The sequence below is a fragment of the Camelus ferus genome, chromosome 12 (genome assembly GCF_009834535.1).
Source record: "Camelus ferus isolate YT-003-E chromosome 12, BCGSAC_Cfer_1.0, whole genome shotgun sequence".
Lineage (NCBI taxonomy): Eukaryota > Metazoa > Chordata > Mammalia > Artiodactyla > Camelidae > Camelus > Camelus ferus.
Genome location: NC_045707.1, coordinates 27,827,717 through 27,852,168, shown reverse-complemented (window position 1 = coordinate 27,852,168; position 24,452 = coordinate 27,827,717). Strand labels below are relative to the sequence as shown.

Below are 24,452 nucleotides of genomic sequence, written 5' to 3'. Positions count from 1 at the left end.
TGAAACTACTTGCCGATAAAATAGCTGCATTCCAGAACAAAGCTCAAAACATGCACAGGAATAAAAGTCATCCAGCCGCCAATAAAGTAAAACTCATAATGTCTCGCATGCAATAAAAAATTAACCGGCATTAAAGAGGCAGGAAAATATAATCTATGATGGGGAGAAAAATCCATCTATCAAAGCCGACCCAGAGAGATGAGTGACATCAGTGAAAACAGCAGAGTCAGGACCTCTGAAAATGTCCTCTTCCATGAAGGCAATGGGGAAAAAATGGCAAAACTTGTGAAAACAACTTTTTCAGAACTCTATAAATTAACCAAAGGCTTGCAGCAATCCAGGAAGTGTTTATTCAAGAAATAAAGCTAAATCTTGGCAGGTAGGGTGAGCTTTGCGGTGTTTTGGTGTGCCCTATTTTCCCATTCCCCCCTCCCCAGCTCTATAGTAGCTCTGAAAATCAACAGCCCTGAATACATGGTGCAAAGCAGCAGCCCGGAAGCCACCAGAGAGGATGGACATCTTTCTAAACCTCCTTTCCAGAGAATTGTCATTATTTGAGCTGTTTGGTGGTTTTCTGGAAGAGCCCACTTGGAAGTCTCTCTTTATTTGACTTTACTCAGTGCTTGCCCAGTGCTAAAAGCATTTTTCCTTGGGGGCACTTTTGAGTACAATTAAAGGCTATTGTTTAACTTTGTAGCTTCCAGAGGAGGTGGGTAACAGTCAGGCCAACAACAGACTATCCGGAAACCCTTTAAAGGAAAAATGGGGTGAGCTCACTATATTATATCCCTGAAACCAATTTGATATTATATTTCAATTGAAATGCTTCAATTTAAAAAAAGAGGTAAACAAAACAATGAAAGTGAAAATGCAACCCACAGAACAAAAGAAAATATTTGCAAGTCATATAACGGATAGACGTTTATACCCAGAATCTGTAAAGAACTTTACAACTAAACAATAAAAAGACACATCACCTGGTCAACACTGGGCAAAAGATTTGAATAGACATTTCTCCAAAGAAGATACACACACAGCTAAACAGCATATAAAGATGTTCAACATTATTAGTCATTATAGAAATGCAAGCCAAACACACAGTGAGATAACCACTTAGACCCACTAGGATGGCTATACTCCAAATGGAAAACTGTATTGAATGTTGGTAAGCGTGTGAAGAAAATTGGAATCCTTATACAGTGATTGCGGGAATGCAAAATGGTGCACAACTGTGGAAAATAGTTTAGAATTTCCTCCAAAAATTACATGTAGAGTTGTCATAAGACTCTCAGCAATTCTATATCTAGATTCAACTTTCCCAAGAGAATTGAAAACATATGTCCACACAAAAAGTTGCACACAAATGTTTCTAGCAGCGTTATTCATAATAGTCAAAAAACGAATCAATCCAAATGACATAAACTAATGACTGAATAAACAAAGTGTAGTTTGTCCCTGCAATGGAGCATTATTCATTCATAAAAAAGAATAGAGTACTTATTTATGCTACAACATAGATGAACCTTAAAAATATCACGCTCAGTGAAAGAACCCAAACACGAAAGACCATATCTTGTATAATTCCCTTTATATGAAATATCCAGAAGAGGTGAATCCACAGAGGTAGCAAATAGATAGGTAGTTGTCTGGAGTTAGGGGGCAGGACAGAATGAGGAGTGACTACTATGGGTATGGAGTTCTTTTTGGGGTAATAAACATTCTAGAATTACATCACAGTGTCGGTTACACACACTTATTAATATACTAAAATTTTCTAAATTGTAAACACACCCATAGATATTAGGATGAAGTCAGAAGGACATTAAAAAGTTATTAATAATTGTAATATGCTCAGAGTTAAGTAGAGACATGGCATGAAAGATATAAAAAAGCTGAAATCAAACTTTTAAAGATGAAGATTACACTGAGATTAAAAAAAGTAGAATTAATGGGGATTAATGGAAAATCAGACATCACAGAAGAAAAGACTAGCAGACTTAAAGATATTCATATAGCAGAATATTATTCAACAGTGAAAAATGATAAACTATTGATACATACTACAACCTGACTGAATCTCAAAAACAGTATATACTGTATTATTCCATATATTCAACACTCTAAAAATGCAAACTAATATAGGGACAGATTATTAATATGAAAAACAAATTAGGTTGCGTATGAGGTGGAGGAGGGAGCAGGGGGAGAAATTACAAAGTCTGATAAGGAAATTCTGGGAGGTGATGGAGCTGCTCTCTGTTTCGAATGTGGTCATGGTTTTATGGGTGTATAAGTACATCAAAACTGCTCAAGCTGTAGACGTTAAATATGCACAGTTTACTGTATGTCAATTATACCTTAATAAAGCTGTTTTGAAAAAGGCAGTCAAAAGTTCAAGTTATAAGCTAAATAAGGACTAGGGATGTAATGTACAACATGACAAATGTAATTTACACTGCTGTACGTTGTATAGGAAAGTTGTTGAGAGTAAATCCTAAGAGTTTTCATCGCTAGGAAAAAAATGTATCTATTTCTTTCATTTTGTATCCTATAGAGATGATGGGTGTTCACTAAACTTACTGTGATAATCAGATCATGACATTTGCAAGTCAAGTCATGCTGTACACCTCAAACTTATACAGTGCTGTATGTCAGTTACAGCTCAATAAAACTGGAAGAAAAACATTTTTTAAAGCAGCGAACTATGCAGGGTGAGATGCCAAACTGATCCTGGTGGTTGGTTTCACAGTTGTCACCACCTGACACCTCAGAACTGTACTGGAGGTTAACATCCAGGGTACTGTTATTTTATTTGCACCAACTACGGTCAGCGGTTTTATTCCTTAGATTGATAAGCACGCCACTCTATGCTCCCATATTCAAATGCAGACCAAGTTTCCACTGGGTCAAATGTGAGACTCAGTTACATTTTCCAGGAGGGAAAATTCTCAACGACCTTCTTTGCCTTACCTGTGAGGAGTCTCCTGTTACCACAATATACTTGCAGGGAGGATTTCTGCACTTTTTAATTGAAGGAGGCCTGGTTGAAGGATCACAGAAACTGTCATTCACACGAGTGTTTTGGGCATCCATGCAAATCACTTGCCGATGCATCTCCCTTTTCTTACACGATGTTGAACACTAGCAATGCAAGGGCAAAATGAGAACACATTCTTTTACTGAAGAGTTGTCTTTGAGAGTTTACTGGTCAGTACTCACATCTGGCCACTCTCCTGCCACCCACTGGTACTGCAGGCAGTCCTGACGCCAACACTGTCTCTGAAAATCAGGCCGCATGGACCCATCACACTTTTCTTCTGCCACGCGACCAATGCCTCTCAGTTGGCAGTACACATCCCTTTGCTGAACTCCAGAGCCACAGGTCACAGAGCACTACAAAGAAGCCCAGAGGATTTGAATAATGAACTAACAAATATCAAATTAGGTAAAAATAGCAAAACAGAGCCATGGCATATTTTCTTGTTTCTTCTCAGCATAGCCCGCTATTATATCATGCATTAGATAGAAAATACACTCAAGACGTATTTTCAATATTGTCTGGTCTGAAGCATCTGTACATAAATGTACAAATTGATTTTCTTTATTTTGCAGTACCTATTCAAGCCTTTAAAATACTATGACCAGATACTCCGTCTGAATTGATAAATCTCTCTTCTAATTTAAACGTACCTAATACCTATAAAACTGACCACACAATCAAACCATTCTACTACTACATTGCTTTTAAAAATTACTTAAATGCTTATGCTGTATGCATAATCTCCCTCAAAGAAACAGTAATTTCCACGTTTGGGTTATAGTCATCTTTATGCCTTCAGTACCTACTACAGCTTGGGGATCCAAATAATTGCTCATTTGTTGACTCATGATTATATTTCAAAGGACAAGTGTTTGGGGAAACTGATGGCATAAGCCTACAGTTTACTTAGACAAGCCTGTCTTAACCTTTCCAGGTCTTGTTTTTCTTCTCTGTACAAAGAAGATCCCGTGTTACTTGTAAAATTTCATAGAACACGTCCCATGCATTTATTCCTGACGGCAGTTCTACAAAGGAGGTCCCGGGGCTGAGACTCAGAGATGTTAAGTTACTTGCCTGACCTGAGCTGCTACCTCGAGTCAGTGGAGAAGCAGGTTTAAGCTCACTTCTTTTTTTTAATTAATAAATCAATTTTCAAATCGATTCATTAATTAAAGTTGATTAATTTTTAAATTGATTAATTAATTATTTAATTGAAGTATAGTCAGTTACAATGTGTCAGTTTCTGATGTACAGCATAATGAACTCTCACTGCGCTGCCTCCCGGGGATAGAGAAGGACCGGGCAAAGTCTCAGGGCTTTTTCAGCTCTACAAGGCCGGGTCATAAAACAACAGAGCTTGACCACAACCAAGAGCTGTGATGCCAGCATTAATCAAGTGTGGAGAATGTCTTGGGGTATTTATTTCGTTCGTGAGCTTGGCTTTGAGACTCTTTGTTATTCCAGAAGGGATTGGAGGTCATACTAAGTGTTATGTGGAACCTCATCTCTGTTCCCAACTGTGACATAAGGGTAAAAATTCGGGTTTTTCACTGAGGTGTCTATTTCTGCAGGAATCCCAGAATAACTAATTTCTTTTTTCCCTAACAATAAATATTTATCTGCAGAATATAGTTTTACCATGAATCAGAAAAAGAAATGAAAGCCCACAAAAGTTAAGAACTTAGTTCACCTGGTAGACTCGCGTTCCTCTTACAGCATTTTTACTTGAAAGCTACTTTCAAATTTAGTTTTTTTTCTTGTGTGTATAAGCGACAACCAGGGAATTAAAAAGAATTTTTATATATTTTTTAACTTATGAAGAACTTATACACCTCTACCCAGCTTACTTTTATTTACCCTTATTTTCTGCTTAAGCAATTAAATTTGGCCACCCCTTGAATGTTTTCACAAAAAAGGCGTGGCTCTTTTGTGCGGACACAATAATAATTTACAGGGTACTGTGTGCAGGGCACAATATTACTCAGACTGAGATGTCAGGATGGAGGTCAGCTTATCTGAACCTCTCATGGAAACGTTTAGCCTATAAAATAAGGCTCCTTTTTCATTTTCCAGGAATAATTTCAGAAATATAAACTAGATTTGGAAAATTCCCTACCTCTAAACCTAAAAAAACAAATTCCTGAAAAAAAAGATTCAGAAAACACAGCTTAGCAGGAAAGTCTTTTTTTTTTTTTTTTTTTTTTTTTTTTTTTTGATTGGAGGGACTGGGGATTGAACCCAGGACTTAATGCATGCTAAGCATGCACTCTACCACTGAGTGATACCCTCCCCCTTAGCAGGAAATTCTGTCGGACAAATACGATTTTCTATAGTTCAATAATCCACAGTGGTTTATTGGCCCTTTGACCATAGTAGGCATTTAGAAGAATCCAGTTGAGACTATGGGTAGCTACTATTGTGAACCTCACCCTAAAGGCAAACAAACAAACAAACAAACAGAAACCTTGGACCACTGCTTGGAAGAACACAAGTAGCTTTTGTTTTTCAGGCTTTTTTAGAGATAAGAGTACAAAAGAGTCAATTGATGTGATTTAAGATTTGAGCAGAGAAGAGAATTCATCACTTAAAAGAAATAATTCTTGGCCTGATGTCATCAATAACCCCTTGCTGCCAAATGCAATAAAAACTTCACGTCTTTTCTTAGTTAATCTCGCTGACATGTTCAGCATCACTGGCATCCTCCTGTTGAGTGTTTTGACTTCTCTGATGAATCCCCCTCTGGTTGCAGGGACTCTCCTCTTCTTACCTTGCTCCTTCTTGGAGTCCTTAACTATTTCCTCTGCTCAGCCTTTACAATGTTAGCGTCTCCCTGGCTTCTGTCTATTACTTGCTTCTTTTTACACCCCTGCGTCCTCTCTGAGCAATTTCTCCCAGGTACCCACGGTTTCTAAATCTGTTCCCTCCAGCCTTGATCATAATTCTGAGCTCTCCCTTTATATTTTCATGTATTTACCGGGATTTTTCATGTATTCACAAGAATGTCCGTGTGTTTTTCTGCAAAGATATATCCAAGGCACCTCAAATCCAACATTCCCAAAGCAGAACTCATTGCCTTTGCCCAGTCAGCTCCTTTCACTGTCCTCGATGCTGTGAAACTATGCACCCACTCTCACTTCCAGGGACTTATTAGAATGACCTCCCAGGGTACATCTCTAACTCCAAAATCTGCACCCTTATTTAACAGCTTTACAGAAACATGTATTTATGTAAAGGCATGTTAAATTTTATCTTTCTTAAAAAATCCAGGTAATTAATATGAAGGCAATGAGAGGCTATCATTACAAGTATTACACAAATAATTGATTGGCATGCACCAACTAACCACCACTGCTTAATTATTTGAGACAGGAAAAATCAAATTCCTATATATACATAAAGATACTATAACACTGCATAGACTAGCACTTCAAAGACTTGACAGTGGAAATGGAGATCATAAATTTTAGTCAATCCACAGATATTGTAGCCATTTTAGCTATTATAAAGCAGAGACAGAGAAGTGTTAGAATGTACATTGGAAAAATGGGTTCATTAAGACTGATTTACTCTGCTATTTAATAAACAATTGCTTAAAATGCAAATAGTAAAGCCCTCTTTTGATGCATTTTTTATGATTTCTTATTAATGGATTAAGGTTTTGATGTTATTATAGTCAGATATTTGTAAGTATAGTTTATTTTAAGTGAATCAATAATGTAGCTGTAGCAGAGGATTTTGAATTAGAGAAGACTTTCAGAATATCTAATCCCAATTCCTCTTCAATTCTGAAGTCCATTTTATAGCAGTGGTGAATGAATGAACATCAAACCTACCCATACTTCCCTAGCCATATCCTGAAAGCAATCATTTCAGTTTTGGATGACTCTGAAGTTAGCAGATACTCTCCTATATTGAGTTGAAATATTATTCCATAAATTTTTACTCACTGCCCAGAATCTGTCCTCCTTACTAACAGAGAACAAATATATACTTACTATCATGTGAGAAAGTACAAAGGTGTGAGGTCTGGAACAGTGGCAGCTATTTTGTGACCATTAGGAGCTGATCAACAGAGTTGCAAAAATGCCAATCCAGTAGGCAGACATTGTGGAGCTACTGAATCAAATGTAAAACCAGTGACCTTCTGGTTTTGTTATGTAAAGAATAAATGTCATTGAGTTTAAGCCACTAATAATCAGGGCTTTTCCTACTTGCAACAGCAGAAGATAATGGAACTGATGTAGAATAGTTATCACAATTTGATTGTGCTTCTCTGGGGATTTGGTCATTTGTCAAGACTATTCTCGAGGATTTGGTAATTGGTCAAGACTTGTCAAGTCTGGGTCCCAGAATGGGTACTACTCCAAAAATCTGACCAGAATCTATTAGTACAAAGATTTGAACACTCTTTATCTATTAATGTAGCCTAATATGTTACTAGTGATTTAAGTGACTACACCATATTTAATACATGATCAATTAAAGCCTCCACTATTTTCCTACGATGTGTAAAATCTTTATCTATCTTAAATTTATGCAACAGACTTTTTTATACATAAAGAAGCCTGCAACGAACTCAACACAACATAGAAATTACATTTCTGTTGAATGCATTGCTGTTTGCAGTGCAGTGACAGTCTGCAATGACTGATTTTAGGTGCCCTGTAAGAGGGGTGATACGTGGCTAAGGAAGTATAAAGATGAGTTCGTGTAGTGGGAGGATTTAGCTCAGTGGTAGAGTGTGTGCTTAGCATGCACGAGGCCCTGGGTTCAATCCCCAGTCCCTCCATCAAAATAAATAAATAAAAACCTGATGACCCCGCCCCCTTAAAAAAGAGCAGTGTATAAATTAGGGAACATGGATAATTTTTTTTAAAAGATGAGTTCATGTATGATGATAACAATAAAATAATTCTGATGGTAACTGCAGAAGGGAAAGCTCTGATAAACCAGAGTTCAGGTGCTCACCTCACCTCTACCCCACTTCCTGGCCTGAGATCAGCACAAGCGATCAAACGCCTTTAAGCTGCAGTTTCCTCATCTGAATGATGAATAATGCCCACGGTTGTGAAGAACGCAGAGGTCTCTCCCCCAGTGTCAGGAAGTGAGTGTCCCTGGCTGCTTCCTTCCTATCCCCACTGTTTCACTTTACTTAAAGAGATGCAATTATTTCTGCCTTGAAAAGTTTCTCAACATGGGTCTCAAACCAAAGCATGTTAGTCGTCTCAGTCCACTCAAAAACAGAGCATCTTAAGTCTCAAAAAAAGAGGACAAAGGAAAAGAGTTAACAGGCAGCATAGAAATGCATAAAACAGTATTGCTGGCACCAGCTAGAAAGGATGCAGAAGCAGAGTTTACCCAGCTCCAAGCGAAAAGACATCCTTCCTGCCTGACCCTGGGCTCCAGCCTGTCTTCCTGGAGGAAACTTCACTTAACTTGGCTATTAAGATGAAGAGGTGCTGGGTTCTTGGTCAGGACTTGTGGGACCTTAAGATTTACTATCTTTTTTAGATTATAGAAGACATATATGTACACATCAGAATTTTTAAAATATGGAAATACAGATTTATATATTTATGTATTTTGGAAATACAGAAAATATGGAATTACAGGAATACAAAATCACTTAAGCATGCCCACCTTTAGCATATAGTTCCCCCGACCCCCAATTTTTTTCAGGTTAGGGACTTTGAGAAAGACGGGCACGAGCCCATAGATTTGTGAGATTTTTGGAATTCTCATCACCTTTGTTTCCAGCTCTGATCTTAAAATATTAGAAAGAAAATGATGGGCCCCTGAGAAGGGAACCGAGAAACTGGCAGCTGCCACTTGGCTCCAGTCAATAGGGTCACGTGAGATTCTTTAGGTATCTTTCTAAGTGATCCTGCAGGTTTGCTATGATCGAGGGGAGGTGAGAATTCTAGATGTGTTTTTTCTTTTGAGCATAAAGACCACACTAAACTGAGTAGAGGGGACATGAGACAATGAGGAATCTAACACCATGTTAGCCTTAAAAATGTGAATTTATAGGTGAAGCTGGTATTCCCAAATACATAAACGCAAAATTAAGTAAAAACAAACAAAAAAGTTCTCGGTCCAGAAAGGAAAGGATGACACTTTTTTCTTTTCCTTTTTAAAATTTCTTTTTGGGGGGTGGTAATTAGGTTTATTTATTTACTTATTTATTTAGTGGAGGTGCTGGGGATTGAACCTAGGACCTCATGTGTGCTCAGCATGCGCTCTATCACTGAGCTAAGCCCTCCCCTGGGACTCTTTTTTTCTTTTTAAATGATTTTAGTATTTATTTTGCCTCCAAAGGTGTCCATCTACACCCAGAGGACAAAGGTCCCTACATATGCATATCTGTTCCTGTTTAGCAGCAGTCATTAAAACACATGATGAAATCTTTTCATTGAACAAATTATATCAAATACAAAATTAAGAGTGTTGCTTCAAAACTCGCCGCAGCATCTCTGTGGTCACAGTTTGCCAGGTGAGACTCTCCATTTGCGGTACAATGTAAAACAGTAATAAAATGAAATTATTTTATAGCGCGTGAGTATATTAAAGCAACATTACAGTTTATGCAGTCAGAGCAAAGTAGCAACCAGTGATTATCTCGTAACTACCCCTGAAATTACACTTCCGCTGAATATATGATTATATGCAGTGCAGTGACAGCCTGCAATTGTTAACTGCATGTGGGTAGTTTCTATAGAATAAATCAAAAGCCAGCGACTTCACAAGTGGTCATTTGTGTCTGGAAGAGACTGGGGGACTGTGTGGGTGTATGAAGCTAATGTCTATGACGAGGAAAACCGACTCAAAGAGAAGAAAGCAGACTCTGTACAAAAGCATCTCTGTCTTTTATACTTTTTACAAATTCGTATCTGTATCTTAGAAACCCCTGTGATACGTTCCCTTAGTGAATCTTATATAATTCCATAGTTGGTAGTAAGCCAAGGCTAAGCTGTTAGCACTGATGGTCGATTCACTGTGGCGGGGATGGAGGTCAAGGGTCAGAAAGTGTCCCTCGTGACCAGCAATCACATCAGCTGCAAGGCAGCAAAAGAAACCCCAGGATCAACAGGGAAGCGTGTGTCCAAAAAGCCGAGTCTCTCCCACGTCCACGACTAGCCCCCCCCCACAGCTCCTGCCGAGGTCAGGATTGAAGGACTCTGCCGTGTGCTGCGTTCAGTGCCTGTAGCCTGTCTCCGCCTCTCGGGGAGAGCTACTTTGCCATTATTCTGCCACATCTTAGTCCAGATAAAGTAAGGCAAACCCCCACTTCAAGCAAAACCACAGTATGATAAAGATATAGATTAAGAAATGGTAGGTCTTTAGTTTTGCAACTAAATCACAGTATGCAAAGTAAGATGTGTTTAGCTAGATACTAAGCTGGGTGCTTAGTGAACAAGACGTCCATTGTCTTGAAGGTCCTGTGGCCAGAATTAATGCTGAAGAAATAGGCCTGGGTTAGGCTTTAGACTTACCTCCTAAATACAATGATAAGTCATAGAAGAATTAAGGGACACAATAACATGATTTCTTCTCGAGCTCACCCCATATGCAAGTAATAATATGTGCAGGGAGGCCCTCGTACACCTGGAAACAGATGATGAAGAACTAGACTGGGATGGTTGCCATGGACAATCAAGAGTTACTTGGATGGGAGAATTGAGAGAAGCCAGGGAGTGACTAACTGGGGGTCAAGGAACAAGGACACAGAATGGACCCAGTGCTTCTTTCTTGAACAACTTAACTAGGTAGTAATGGCATTCACTAAATAAAGCAGGTTAATGGAAAACTTTTAAATCATGTCCTCTGCTAAACCACGAAGAATAAATCTATTTACTTTACCAAAATTCAACATAGAAGCAAATACACACACACACACACACACACACACACAGACACACACCACACACACACACACACGCACACAAACATATTTTGTTTTCAATTAATTTATTTTAGAAAAATGAAGGTTTACAATTGGTGCCTTAAGGCAGGATATCATGAATTCAACAAGTTGGTAATGCAGACTTTCACAAATCTTTATAGATTAGTCCAAAGAAAAATTTTTTTGCCCACTCTTGGACTCAGACACACTCAGAAAAATATATATTTATAAAAATAAAATGGCAAACCTAATCCTACCAACAGATAGCCTTAACATCCTGCATTTATTTGAACAATTTCTGCATAATAAGATTAGCTGAGTGATTTTTCCCCATCCCACCTCCATATTATATGAAGCAATGATGAAAATATTTAAATCACTTTTTGCAAAATCAAAACCAAAAAAGTATCTGAAACTAAACACAAGAAACATCAACAAGATAAAAAATCCACTAAAAAAGAAGTTGATTTTTATTTTGAGATGAAAAGCAGGGATATATTTGCCCCCAGGTTTCAGTTAAACATTAACCACAATTCTCAGCACCCTAACACTTGACAAGGCTGCCTCGTCTACACAGAAACCTGAGATGCCCACTGAATATGGTAGCTTTTTATTCAAAACCAATGGCACACTGACACTGTCGCTTTTAAAGTTGGTGCCCTGCACCAAGGCTCACATCTCATGGAGTGAATGATAAAAACTTAGTGGTCCAGGAGAACCCCACTTTGAGCTCCCGTCTGAACCCCTATTTTCCTAACAGACAGAGCTCCGACATCAGACAGAGACAAGGAAGTTCCACCAGCAAAAGATGGATCCCCTAGTTTAGATTTTGAGCTCACTTCCCTGAGTATGTCAGGGCAAGTATCAATCGCCCTTTTTTTTTTTTGTAAACTGATCTCTTAGCCTTGCTCTAATCAATGTGTCAGCTTCATTGCTGCTGAGTCTTTCCAAGTGTGTCCACTCCGACCTTAGACCAGCCCAGGCTCCCGTGTTCTGTCACGTCCCTAACTCTAACCATCTCCAATTACCATCTGTCTGAAACTTACCAGTCCCTTTTCCAACTTGCAACCTTAGCTCAAATCCAAGACTTCGGTGTGGAAACAAGGCAGTTACTAAATACCTCATCACATATATTTTACTGTTAGACCACCTGGAGTAATATTATAATCATCAGTAGCCTCCTTAGCATTCAGTAACAGAATCTCTTGTAAAGTTTACAGGCACACACACACAAAAAAAAATCAAAGGACTAATTTGTTACTAAACTATGAACTTAGCAAACGTGTTAACACTGTGCAGTATTAATTCAGAGCATAGCACAAAAAAAAATGTGTAATGGAATAAAACACATTTAGTGGAGTAAAACTTTCAAGGTTATTTAAAGCATACAAAATGAATTCAGATTTTCTTTTTAATGCAAAAAATGCATATATAATCATAAAACACGTTACATACCTCCTTCCATCTATTGGCTTTCCATGAAGGGCATCTGACAGATCTACAAGCTTTATGAGTTCGAGGTTTCTGTAGATGACCGCAATATTTTTCTTCTAATTTCCCATGGAATTGGTCAATGCAAAGCACTTCACGGTACTTTAAACCTTTACCACAAGAGGCTGAGCACTGGAAAATAAATATGAATGCACTTGATTCATTTTATCTGGATTAATTTATCCACAAGATGTGTAAAATGAGGCAATCAAAACATCATTGCTTTGATATTTTCATCAAGATATACTTCTCATGAGATAATTTTAAATTTACCAATCCGTCCTGGACCCTCAATTGATGTTGATATCATGAGGTGCCCATTTATTCTATTTAAAAAGTATTGATTGTTACCAGATACCAAGTACTCTCCTGGTGCATAAATGCTTTAGTTCTTTTAAGGGTAAAGACTATTTGAAGTTAACTTCCTTTGTCACCTGTAGTCCAATAAAACTTGCTTTCAATTGTGTATGGTCACCACCTATACTATTTTTAACCCCATACGCCTTGGCACACTGCAGAGTGTGTTTTGGATGTTTTAAAAAATACAAAGATCTCTCCATGTGGGAAACTATGATTGAAAAAGCAGAAAACTGATTTTTTAAATGTGCAATTCAGTTCTGGTTTGGCTTTGGCATCAATCTGAAAACTGTATCCCTCCATCACCAACCCTCCAAAATATTTAGTAAAAAACGAACTAACTAAAATCTCTGTAAAGATGTAAGTAAAACAATGATTTGACTTCATTTTTCAACGAGTTACCATTTTATGAGTGAGGCCAGTGCTGAGTAGAGGAAAGGGCTTGGACCCCGGCACTGAGTGAATACCAGGTCTGCCACTTCCTAGCAGGGACTTTAGGCGTATTTCCTCCCCGTCCAAGCCTCGGTTTCTCCATTTATAAGATAATTACACCAATATTACAGGTTCATTATGAAGAGTAACAGGAGATAAAGAATATGAAATGTCTAATCCAGTCTTGCTACCCATGGAGCATCCTCAGTAAATAGCAACTTTCCTCTGCTACCATTTTCCTTCGTAGAGTCTCAGGATGCTGACAATTTTCAGCATGAATCTATGTACCAGGGAAAAGTCAAGCTAAGAAGACATGGATTCCAGACAACTCATCTCATTCCTCTGAGACAGCTGCTCACATATGGTTTCATTTAGAAACATATACTGAGTTGTGAGACCATTAGATAATATATTATGGGTTTTATGTATATTATGAGTTCAAAGACTGTTAGACCATCTAATATAGACTATTAGATGCCTAAAATATTTTAAATTTAAAAAATTAATAGTTGGGGGATAATTTACCTTTTTATATTATCTGCAATACTATATCCCATTTGTGTAGGTAACCAGTTTAAGTTGGTGCCTTGATTATTAAGACTTATTACCGTATCTGAGATGTTCTCTTCCCGTTAACACTTACATTCTTAGTTATGACTTAGGACATATTTAATTCTGTGCAAATTGCTAATGGATCTTCAAAACTTGTAGTATGTATACACGCTTTCCCACTATTAACCTTCTCTTTTGGATCCACCTTTATGGGCTACTCCTCCAGGCCACTTATCTTGGGCACTTCCCTGCCTATTTCTTGACTTCATTGTTTATTTTTCAAAAAGTACAACATATTTTATACTAAAACATCACACACTATCAAGTACTAGACATCTATTATCAGGGAGTATACGTACATGTTCACTCATAGAAGAATGCTTTTCTCAAGTGCATATTATTTTTTCTAACTTTAATTTTAAAAAATTGTGACCTTTTGAACAAAAGAGCATTCATTACTCTCCCTGATAGTCCCATTGAAAAAGTAATCAATACTGTGACTGTTCATGATATAGCACACTAGTACTTATGGAAGATGGGGAAATACTTACTATTTTATTTATTTTATGACTATAACTGAGTTTCTACCGTATACCAACGGTAGCATATAAATAGAGATACATTAAACATCTTTTTCCTTTGTCCTCAGTTTATCCTCAATGTGCTAAAAATCTAAATAATACATACCACCTATTAAATGAATAATGCCAGAGTACATCTTAAATACTATTAAATCCAATAAAGACCAGAATAAAAACACTACAAGACACTTAAAACCATCCAAAATAATAAAAATAATGAAATAAAATTATGATTGAATTAAGAAATTCATGAAAAATAGCCATTTCTTTACGGGATATTTGGTAAGTGCTCAAGGAGACGTGATATTTAAACTCAGTCTTGAAGATGTAGCTTTGCTGATTTACAAAGATGGATGATCCTATAAATTTGATTGATATGCCTTATCTAAACATTGCCCATGTGTCTCTGTCTTGCAAAAACCTCATAGTTCTTTTATCAGCGCCAAGAGTCTAAGAATCACATAGTAAACATGCAGTAAATTGTTGATGTTTCTGATAAGAATGACCAATTCATTTACAAAACTGTGTAGCATAAGAGGAGACATTAGAGGGGGAAGGTGTAACTCAGTGGTGGTGTGCATGCCTAGCATGCCTGAGGTCCTGGGTTCAATCCCCAGTGCCTCTATTAAAAAAATTAAACAAACAAACAAACAAACCTAACTACCTCCGCTAACCCTCAAAAAAAGAAAATAATAGAGACATTAAAGATTCTATTTTAGAATTCAACACTACATTTTCTCTGTAACTAACATCCATGAGTGAAACGTCAACTTGGACATTGTGGTCCACCACCAAAGTTAAGACTGTTCTTCACAAAACTGGATAGTGTCTCCTACTCTAACTCAAAGTCATCTTTGATTCTTTCTCTTCTTTGTTATTCTAACCCGTAACCAAGACAATTGTTAAACCTAATTTTAAACACTGCTTTTTTATTTTTGCTCAGGGACTGACAATGGATTTCTGGTGTCTCTAATAGTAAACCAAAACTTAAGACTCTTACCTGCTTTCTTGATCCACCAAACGTCAGCCAACATTTCCAACTTTACATTCTGTTACTTTTCAACACGCAACCTTTGCTCTACTTAGGCATAATATAATTACTTTCTCTTTAATCTGACATAGTCACTCAACAACAGAGCCTAATTCATACTGTATCCTTTTACCTCAACTAATTACCTCCCCTGGTACTTTCTAAATAGTAGTTATTCTTAAAGCTCTAATTCAACCCCATGTCTAGGGTGAATATAAATCAATCTTTAATTTCTCTGAATTCTTCTGTCTCCCTCTGTTTTTAGCACTCCATCATTTCCTATTTTTGTCACATGCTTTATCTATCCAGCCTTTTGGAGGTCCAGGACCATTTAGATCACCATATCACCCACAAAGTGACAGGTACAATAAATATCAGATTATAAATTGATGCTGATCCTTGGTGCAAGCAATTCTTGCTTGTTTTTATTAAGCCCTAAGATAATTTATTAAAACATCTTAAATTCCATGGAATATATTTATTGGTTATTAAACTCAAAGTCCTTTAGGAAAGATAGACAAACAGTAAAAAAATCAAAGAATCGCAAAATAAATTATGCTTTGGTTACACTTTTACATTCTCTTCCCCCAAGATCTAAACAGGAATAAGTACATTATTTTATCATGTCTGATGAATTCCATGTGGGGATTTAAGTGAAAAAGAATATATTATGCAACGAATTATGTTTTAGTTGGAAGGAGGCGGGTGTAAGGTAAATAACTAGTGAAATGTTACACTGCTCCTCTCAAATCACAGTACATTCTGAATTGTAAAGTTTCCACAAAGTAGCTCAACTGGTAGAAAGACCTAAACATGGCAATTCTTTTCTCTGGAACCCCAGCAATTTGGGGGAGGGGGTTGTTTTTCTCTATTTTACATTCCTGATACCATGCTATTCCCTTGAAGTTCTATTAACACTGCATAATTCATTTCCAGCATCCTTACCCAAATTTTTTTTCTTTAAAAATCACCTCTGGCATCCTTTGTTGACTGTCTTAACTCTTTGTGAGATTTTTTTCATGACTACAAAGGAGCGGTAGCTATCAGTAGCTCTGAAATGCAAACAATTTCAGAAGTGATGACATTAAATACAAATAACCTCTATTGACTATTTCTATCAATTAGGTGAAGACACATGCCTATTTAAGGAAAACAAGGCATCTGAAATAAATACAGGATTTACAAGCTCTAAAAATGCAATAGAATATCCAGAATTGTGCAGGTTAGTTGACACATTCAGTCCCAAGATGGAGAGTTGGAATTAACTAGTCTATGCGAACAGGATTAACATTGGAACACATCTATTCCTGTTTTTAAAGTGAAGTTGTACATAATTACAGAATAAGATTACCTCTGATATTTGAGGTGAGGATTATCGCTTTGCTTGTTTACATATTAGGGATGCTGTGGAAGAATGAATGAATTGACAATTTGTCAGAAACTTGTTTATTAATTTAATTCTAGAAGCTTAAATTGCAAAACAAAATAAAATAAACAAGAAAGTTTATTTAGCTCCAGTTCTAGGAAATGGAAACCTTGGGGTCTGCATGTGTGTGTGTGTGTGTGTGTGTGTGTGACTCTCATAAACTATTATCATGATCTTGGTCTCTTTTCTCTCTGGCAATAGGGAATGTGCTGATATTGGGAGATTAGTAGGTACCCTAATTAGCAACACAATAGCCCTGAAAAGTGTACTAGTTACTTTTGTCCTGCATAAATTGCCTTTTATAGACTCCAAGCTGGGTAACTATAGGGGATTTACATAATCTCACTCAACCTCTACTTTTCATATGTAATATTGGTAAAAGAATACCTATTTCATAGCGATGTCTGGGTCAAGGTTTGGAGAAAGGGATTTTTTAAATAAGGGAAATGGCCAAATTTGGAAAACTCTGAAGAATTTATAATGCTATAGCAAAACATAAAAAAAATTAAAATTAATAAAGAACAAAAAGAATCCAGCAGAACATAATTCTGGCTACATGAAGGACAAGTTTGAAAATGTCTCCCATAACATAAAAGACAATAGGAAGATGCCAGAGAGAGAGAGTATTGTTTCCTGGAAAACACTCTGCTCATTCCCAGCTCAGGACGTTTGCACATGTGATTTCCTCCAACCCCAACACCTTTCTTCCATTTCACCTCTACATCATACTGAGTTTTCAATCTCATTCCCTCTGCAAAACCGCCTTCCCTGATGTAAGGTATCTGATGCCCAACCCAGACCAGACGAGGTGTGGCCCTTTCAGAGTCTTTGTACCTCGATATGAAGTCATGTCCCATGTCTCTTTTCTCTGCTAAACTATACATTCTACTGGGAACAGATATATTGTAGGAAATCATGAAAAACTGAACGAACCCAGAATCACTTGTTCTTAATTTAATGTAGTATGAACCTTTCTTCTTCTCAAAGTAAGAAATAATTCCAGTGCACCATGAACCATGGTTCTTCTAAAATAATAGCTATTCCATTGGCAGCACACGAACTGGTTTTAGATGGTATGTTTTAAATTTAATGGTTACTTTACATAGGAAGAATGATCACCCTTAATTTTAGCTAGAAAGCTCCTTTATTAGCTATTTGAAAATGAAGAAGAAGAAGAAGAAGAAGAAGAAGAAGAAGAAGAAGAAGAAGAAGAAGAAGAAGAAGAAGAAGAAGAAGAAGAAGAAGAAGAAGAAGAAGAAGAAGAAGAAGAAGAAGAAGAAGAAGAAGAGGGGGAGGGGGGAGGGAGGGGAGGGGAGGGTGGAGGGGAGGGAGGGGAGGGGAGGGTGGAGGGGAGGGGAGGGTGGAGGGGAGGAGGAGGAGGAGAAGAAGAAGAAGAAAAGAATCTAGCATTTGGTCCACTAAATAATAAGTGAAGTCAAAGTTAAGAGTAAGAATTAATGGGATCGATTTTAGTTAAGTTTGACTAGAAAAGTAGCTAGGCTGTAAGTTTGACTAGAAATGCCTATGTCACTTGCTACTGCACAGCGTCATCTATGGATGAAGGCATATATTTTTCTTTCTAAGTCCTCATGTAAACTTTAGCTAAATTACTCCAAGAATAAGTATTAAAATTAATATCTGACACCTTATATTAGACAATTAGTATTAGAAACACTTAAAATGAGAAAAGAGACCTAACATCAACTGTAAGTATTTTTATGACATATTTTTATGACTATCAAGATAAGCAACCAGTTAGTGAAAGCACAAATTTTAAAGAAAAACTTAACCATTCATATAGATTCTTGGTTTTTAATTTAAAATTTTCTAATTGATTTGATACATAGCCTAAATAATTTCCAGTTCTCTAAATGGACCTTCCATCAGTAAATTAGGCAATGACCCTGCAGTTTAAAGTGAGCAGAGGTCAGTTGGTCATCCAAGGTCAATTAATCAGAACTAGAAGTAACTTTTAACAATAAATCCACAGTTCCCTTAACATTTCTCTTTATTTTTTGATAAGGAAAATATCTAAAAGTAAACATATTTCAAAATTTGAGAAAACTATTGTAAACATTTCACTCCAGTTTATTCAATATGCTTTTTTCACAAATTATTTCAGGAATGGTTAAAAACTGTGGCATTTAGTTTTTTGAGCTTTCTGAAATAAATAAATGAATTAGAAGTAGATACAATAGTCATAATTTTTCTCCCTCGGTCATTTGACTTAATTTTAGTCTTCCAATGTTGTTGTTATCCAAAAAAATGACTAACAAGAAAACACAAAACTGAATTAAAATAAGTGAGTTACTATTAATCAATTTCACTTTGCTTTTCAAGATTTGGGGACTTGTCTGATTGTTTTTCGAAACACAATCCTTAAGTCATCAAGCAATCTGATGAAGAAACAAATTTTTACTTTCGCTCTCCATGTCACATCATCTCTGTTTCCTGACAGCATGGTCCACAGTCATCTGTTGAAAATGTAGAAGCTCACACAACCAGGTGACTAGATGTCATGTCTACCTGATTGCACTCTGTATGGCAGGCATTAGCTAATTTCCTCAGACAACCAAGGAACACCTGCTACCAAGTGACAAAAGGGTTTGCCCAGTCCTTTTGTTTTAGGAGAGCTAAACTCACAGAAATGCAATCATTACATATTATGAATCTAAATCCAAATACACTTTCTCATTACGAACCAGAAATCATTTCCATCAAAACAAGTGCAACTGAATAAGAAGCATCAATTTACAATGAATAAAACAGACTGGTTTTGAATTAAACGCAAATGTATCATAATAGCTAAAACACAATCAGTGATTTGAAGTCTCTCTCTTGAAAATGATCTGAGAGGATTAATTGTGGTTTTCTTAGTCTTAAGTGGCAATTCCTAAAGTATCAATAAATTTCTCACTTTAAGAACATGTATTATCTATTTTTGTTTTGATCTTTTCAAAACTAAACTGTTGTATGCTTCTGTAGCAAATTTAAATGACAAATTTTTCATGGAAAGTTTTTGATTATAGCTATTTTGCTAGAGAATTTTTTTAAAGTGGTGTTTTGATGATTATGATAAATGTCTTTATAACACTCTTAGGAAACAAAGGCTTTATCTTTGAAATGACATTTTACAAAGGGAAATGATACAGTTTCAGGTCAAAACAGACCAGAACCTAGATATTCTGTAGAATAAAACGCTACAGTGTATCCATGGATATGTATATTTAATTTTTTCTTTCTGATTTTTTAAAAGTGTAACATTCTCTAAATAAAATGAAGAAGCTAAACAAACAAACAAAAACAGGCCAAATCTCAACCTCAGGAACAGCATGGTTTTCGAAATTTCAGGAAGCCAATGATAACTACACATCTAAGAAAAAATCCTCACTATAGAAAAATCTTAGCTATGAGTTCTACACAACTACTTTGTAACTGAGGGCATTCCCTGCAGTGGTGGAATACTATCTTAAATTGAGTTCCTAAATAATTATAGAAGTAAAACATTAAAGTAGTTAGAGTAAAAGAGCCAAAGTTTAGCAGAGTAGGGTATCCCTCTGCTTAAACAGAAACCAAAAAACTGACAAAACATGCGTATTAAGAGGAGAGTGTCAGTTCTGTAAAATAGAACTGCTACTGTTCCTTTAATTCAATGCACATGTGTGGCAAGAAGCAAGATACGAAATCTACCAACAGGGACCCCATTCATAGTATTTCCTGAAAGATTATACTTAGAGTTTTAAAATTTAATGGAGTTTGAAAATTGCCTTTTTAACCTGTTACAGACAGTCCTTGACTATGTAGCTTTAATAATCCAAGGCAGCATTTTGTTTTAAAGATATTTACTACTGAAATATTTTGTTCTGCTGCATTGCAACTGATTATATTGAAAATTTGCAACTTCAGATATTAAACATTCTTTAAAAACCAGGCTTATTCGCAAAAATGTTTGGGTCCCAACTTAAAGGACAAAGAAATGTATGTTTAAAAACAAACATATCCAGTAAACTTTCACTACATTCATATCATTGTAAAAATTATAACATTTTAATTTCTATTTCATGTTATAAAGTTTTATTTTTGAGTATATATGTATATATTTATGTACACATACATAATGGATTTACAGGTCTAAGCCAATAGATGCAACATGGTTATGTTAAGTATAATTCATTTGGATAATTCAATAGCAAGTAATACTTAAAGCTATTTTATAATTGTTAATATTTTCTAAATTATGACTATGGAAAAGTTTTGTGATTATTTTCATTTTCAAATGGAAAACCTGAATCAAAATTGCAATAACTCATGCTAGTACTTTATACAGAAATTTTCACTAAAATAGTTTTCTACATGCAACTATCAGGAAATCAGAATGAAAAATCACTCCAGTAAATTACTAAAATACTCAGTTATTGGATTAGTTTTCTTCAGTAATAAGATTTGATAAACAATTATTACAAACCTACAAATGTGAGTTACTGAACTCAGCTTTATTTTGCTAGAAGCAACAGTAAATGTAATTCAAAATGTAAGCGCTATCTGCAGCAAAAAAAATTACTCAGGAAAAACTGCCATTAGTTTAAAGCTTGTAATCTATTCTTTTGATTTTCTACAGATTGTGTGTACTACAAAGGAGTAGTGAACACTTCAGACCCCTCTATAAAATCTGTTTAGCAAGTGGAATTCATCTAAAGAGTTCCTGTGCAGAGTTTTTATTGACTCACTGAGTCACCCAAATTTTTACATTTATCTGGTGACAGGAAAAAAAAAAGTTATTGTCAATATGTGAATAATATAAGTCTTGTCTAATTTTAACAGTTCTTTGGGGGCCATTCTTGTGAATTTATTTTTTCTTGATGGCTTTCTACAAATCATAGCAACTGGGACGTTACTTTTGTTAGAAAGCACAGCACACTCCATGATGGAAACCCACTCCTATTTTATCCCCTACAAGCTTACATCCAGAACCCATAAGCATCTGCTTTCCTGGATGGAACAAAGCAGAAAACTATTCAGTGTGGGTAGACCATAAAAAGGTAAAGAGATCAGAAAAATAAGCAAAGCATAACTTTTTTAAGAAAAAATATTGACTTTCAAGGCATTACTTACTATGGTAACACTTACAAAATTCTTAAAATCAAGTGCCAGCAGAAGAACAGGACTTATCATTTCAAGTTTCTACAAATGCTTTCGTGCTAGCTGTGGGAGTTAACAGAAGTAAAGCCAAGAAGTTTGCTTTCAAGTCAGGTTGTAAAGGTCTGAAAAGGAATATGCACAGAGGACTCTCAGATGAGAAATAAAAGTGAGTTGTGCGAACGCTTTGATAAAAGTCACAGTTGAAAGAAATTAAAGGAACAATACCCATTGCACCTATTTCTGTCTATTCACCATATGCAATAAACATTGTGAGGCAAGAATGTTTTAGAAATCAATGTCATATTTCTGTGAATTGAAGCTAATTTTAAAATTATCTTAATCTGGTAAAGAAAAAAATAAATTCTTCATGTTAAAATTTAAGGTGGGGTTTTATAGTTTTTACTAGTGAGGAGTGAAGGATAGAATAATAAAAAGGGCGTGGAGTTTGGCATCAGAGACCTACCCTTGAGTCTCAGCTGTCAGCAGCTAAGCAGCCTTGGGCCAGACGCTCAAACTCGCTAAGCCTCAGTTTTTCTCATCATAAAGTGGCAATAATAACACCTACATCTCAGGGTAGCTGCAAGATTAAAGGTGATAATGTATGAATGACCCTGAAATAGAGCTCGACACCGTACTCTAAAGACATATTAAAACCTCTGTCCGCCTTTCTTTTTCCCCCTTTCCCAAATCCTGAGGAAATATAAAACAGGTCGTGAAGATACAGTCTGTGACCTGGACCTCTCTAGTCAATGCTTGAAGGGGACAGGGGCACTGTCAGATGCTCATACGTTTAGAGCTTATTCACTGTGAGACAAGGAAGGTCATCGTCTGGAGGGAATTCCAGTAAGACCCTGTCTTGTTCCCCCTGTAAAAAATTCTATTTACTCAGATGCTGAAAAACACATCAGACATACTTCAACTTATTTCAGAACGAAATAAGGGGAAAAGAAGCAGACCGGAAAGTAGACACATGGGCCAAAAATCTAACCACTGAGCTAAATCCTCCCTCCTCTTTTTTTTTTTAAATTTATTAAATTTAAATTAAATTAAATTAACTTTTTTTTTTTTTTGGTGGGGGAAGTAATTAGGTTTACTTATTTGTCTATTTTTAGGGGAGGTACTAGGGCTTGAACCCAGGACCTTGTGTATGCTAAGCATGTGCTCTACCACTTGAGCTATATCCTCCTCCACCCCTTTTTAAAAACTAATTTAATTTTGGGGAGGGGGGTGGTAACTAGGTTTACATATTTGTTTATTTTTAGAGGAGGTATTGGGGATTGAACCCAGGACCTTGTGGCTCCTAAAGTTAAGGTCTTGCCGATTTTAGCAAAGAAATGCTTAACAGAAGCCCGTATGAGCTCCTATTGTTGGGCCTGTTCTTTTGAGCCTGGACACTGAAGAAATGTCCATTGATGTGGGAGGGGCCATGCCTGGTATCTTCCCTTTTCCTAGGTGTGAAAATGCTCCTCAGGCCCGCGAATACACAGTAAGAAAACATCCCTCACGTGGAAGGATGCAAACTCTCTCTGGTTGTAGAACATGGAGCCATTTTAAACTAGTGTGGCAGCAAAAATTTCTTTTTATTCTTTCATTCTCCTAAAAAAGAATATATTCTCACAGAGCCCAAATTACACAGTATAATTTGCGCCTTTTGATTCCCACACTATATTTAATGATATCCCAAACAGAGTAATTAATCATTAATCTCACAAAATGCTTTATGGTTCTACCTATCGAATATTATTATATTTGGGTTTGTTTATGATGGATAATATCCATCTCTGATGGATAATAATTTGTGAATATGTTCATTCCCTGAAAAAAACTACAGGCTAGAAATAGAAATGGTTCTACTGTGGGCAAAAGCCTTTTTCTGACTATTTTAATAATTGTACCGAAGTTCTCCTCCCCAGAAATCTGACCATTCGCCACAGTATTTTCAATTATGCATTTCTTTATATTTTGGAACTAGGTTAGAGCCATAATTCCTGCTATTAATAAATATCCCATTTAAAGAAACATTTGTGTCAAAAAAATTATTTTTTTGAAATAATCTCTGTAAGTATATTCTTTGTTGTTGTTTTTAGTCTTTTTTTAAGCAGCTGTAATATGTCATATCTTCTGTCTCTTGATACATTTGTATTTTCATCCTCCACAACTAGTGCTATGTAACTATCACTAACACATAGTAACTGCTGTGTAAATATCTACTGAATGAATAACTTAATAGAAATCCATGAAGATTATAAACTTAAAAGTCTGATACTATCAAGTGTTGACAAGTATGTGGAGCAACTGGTATTCTCATACAACCCTTGGAAAACTGTCTGACACTATTTATTAAGCTTGAACCTTTGCATAAACTAAGATTCAACTCCTGTCTACCTTCCCAACAGATGGGCATACACATGCTCATCAAAAAACATAGGTGAGAGGTGGGAGGGCATAGCTCAGTGGTAGAGTGTATGCTTAGCATGCATGAGGTCCTGGGTCCAATCCCC

General features: G+C 36.3%; 1 protein-coding gene across 1 annotated transcript in view; it reads right to left on the bottom strand.

The window, feature by feature from the left end:
* Positions 1-24,452, bottom strand: part of ADAMTS20 (ADAM metallopeptidase with thrombospondin type 1 motif 20) — a 134,050-nt gene that overhangs the window by 18,405 nt on the left and 91,193 nt on the right. The window contains exons 29-31 of the mRNA XM_032493279.1: positions 12,399-12,566; positions 3,220-3,393; positions 2,971-3,141 (exon numbers count right to left, since the gene is read on the bottom strand). Of these exons, the coding sequence (XP_032349170.1) occupies positions 2,971-3,141; positions 3,220-3,393; positions 12,399-12,566 (513 nt within the window). The remainder of the gene's footprint in view (positions 1-2,970; positions 3,142-3,219; positions 3,394-12,398; positions 12,567-24,452) is intronic.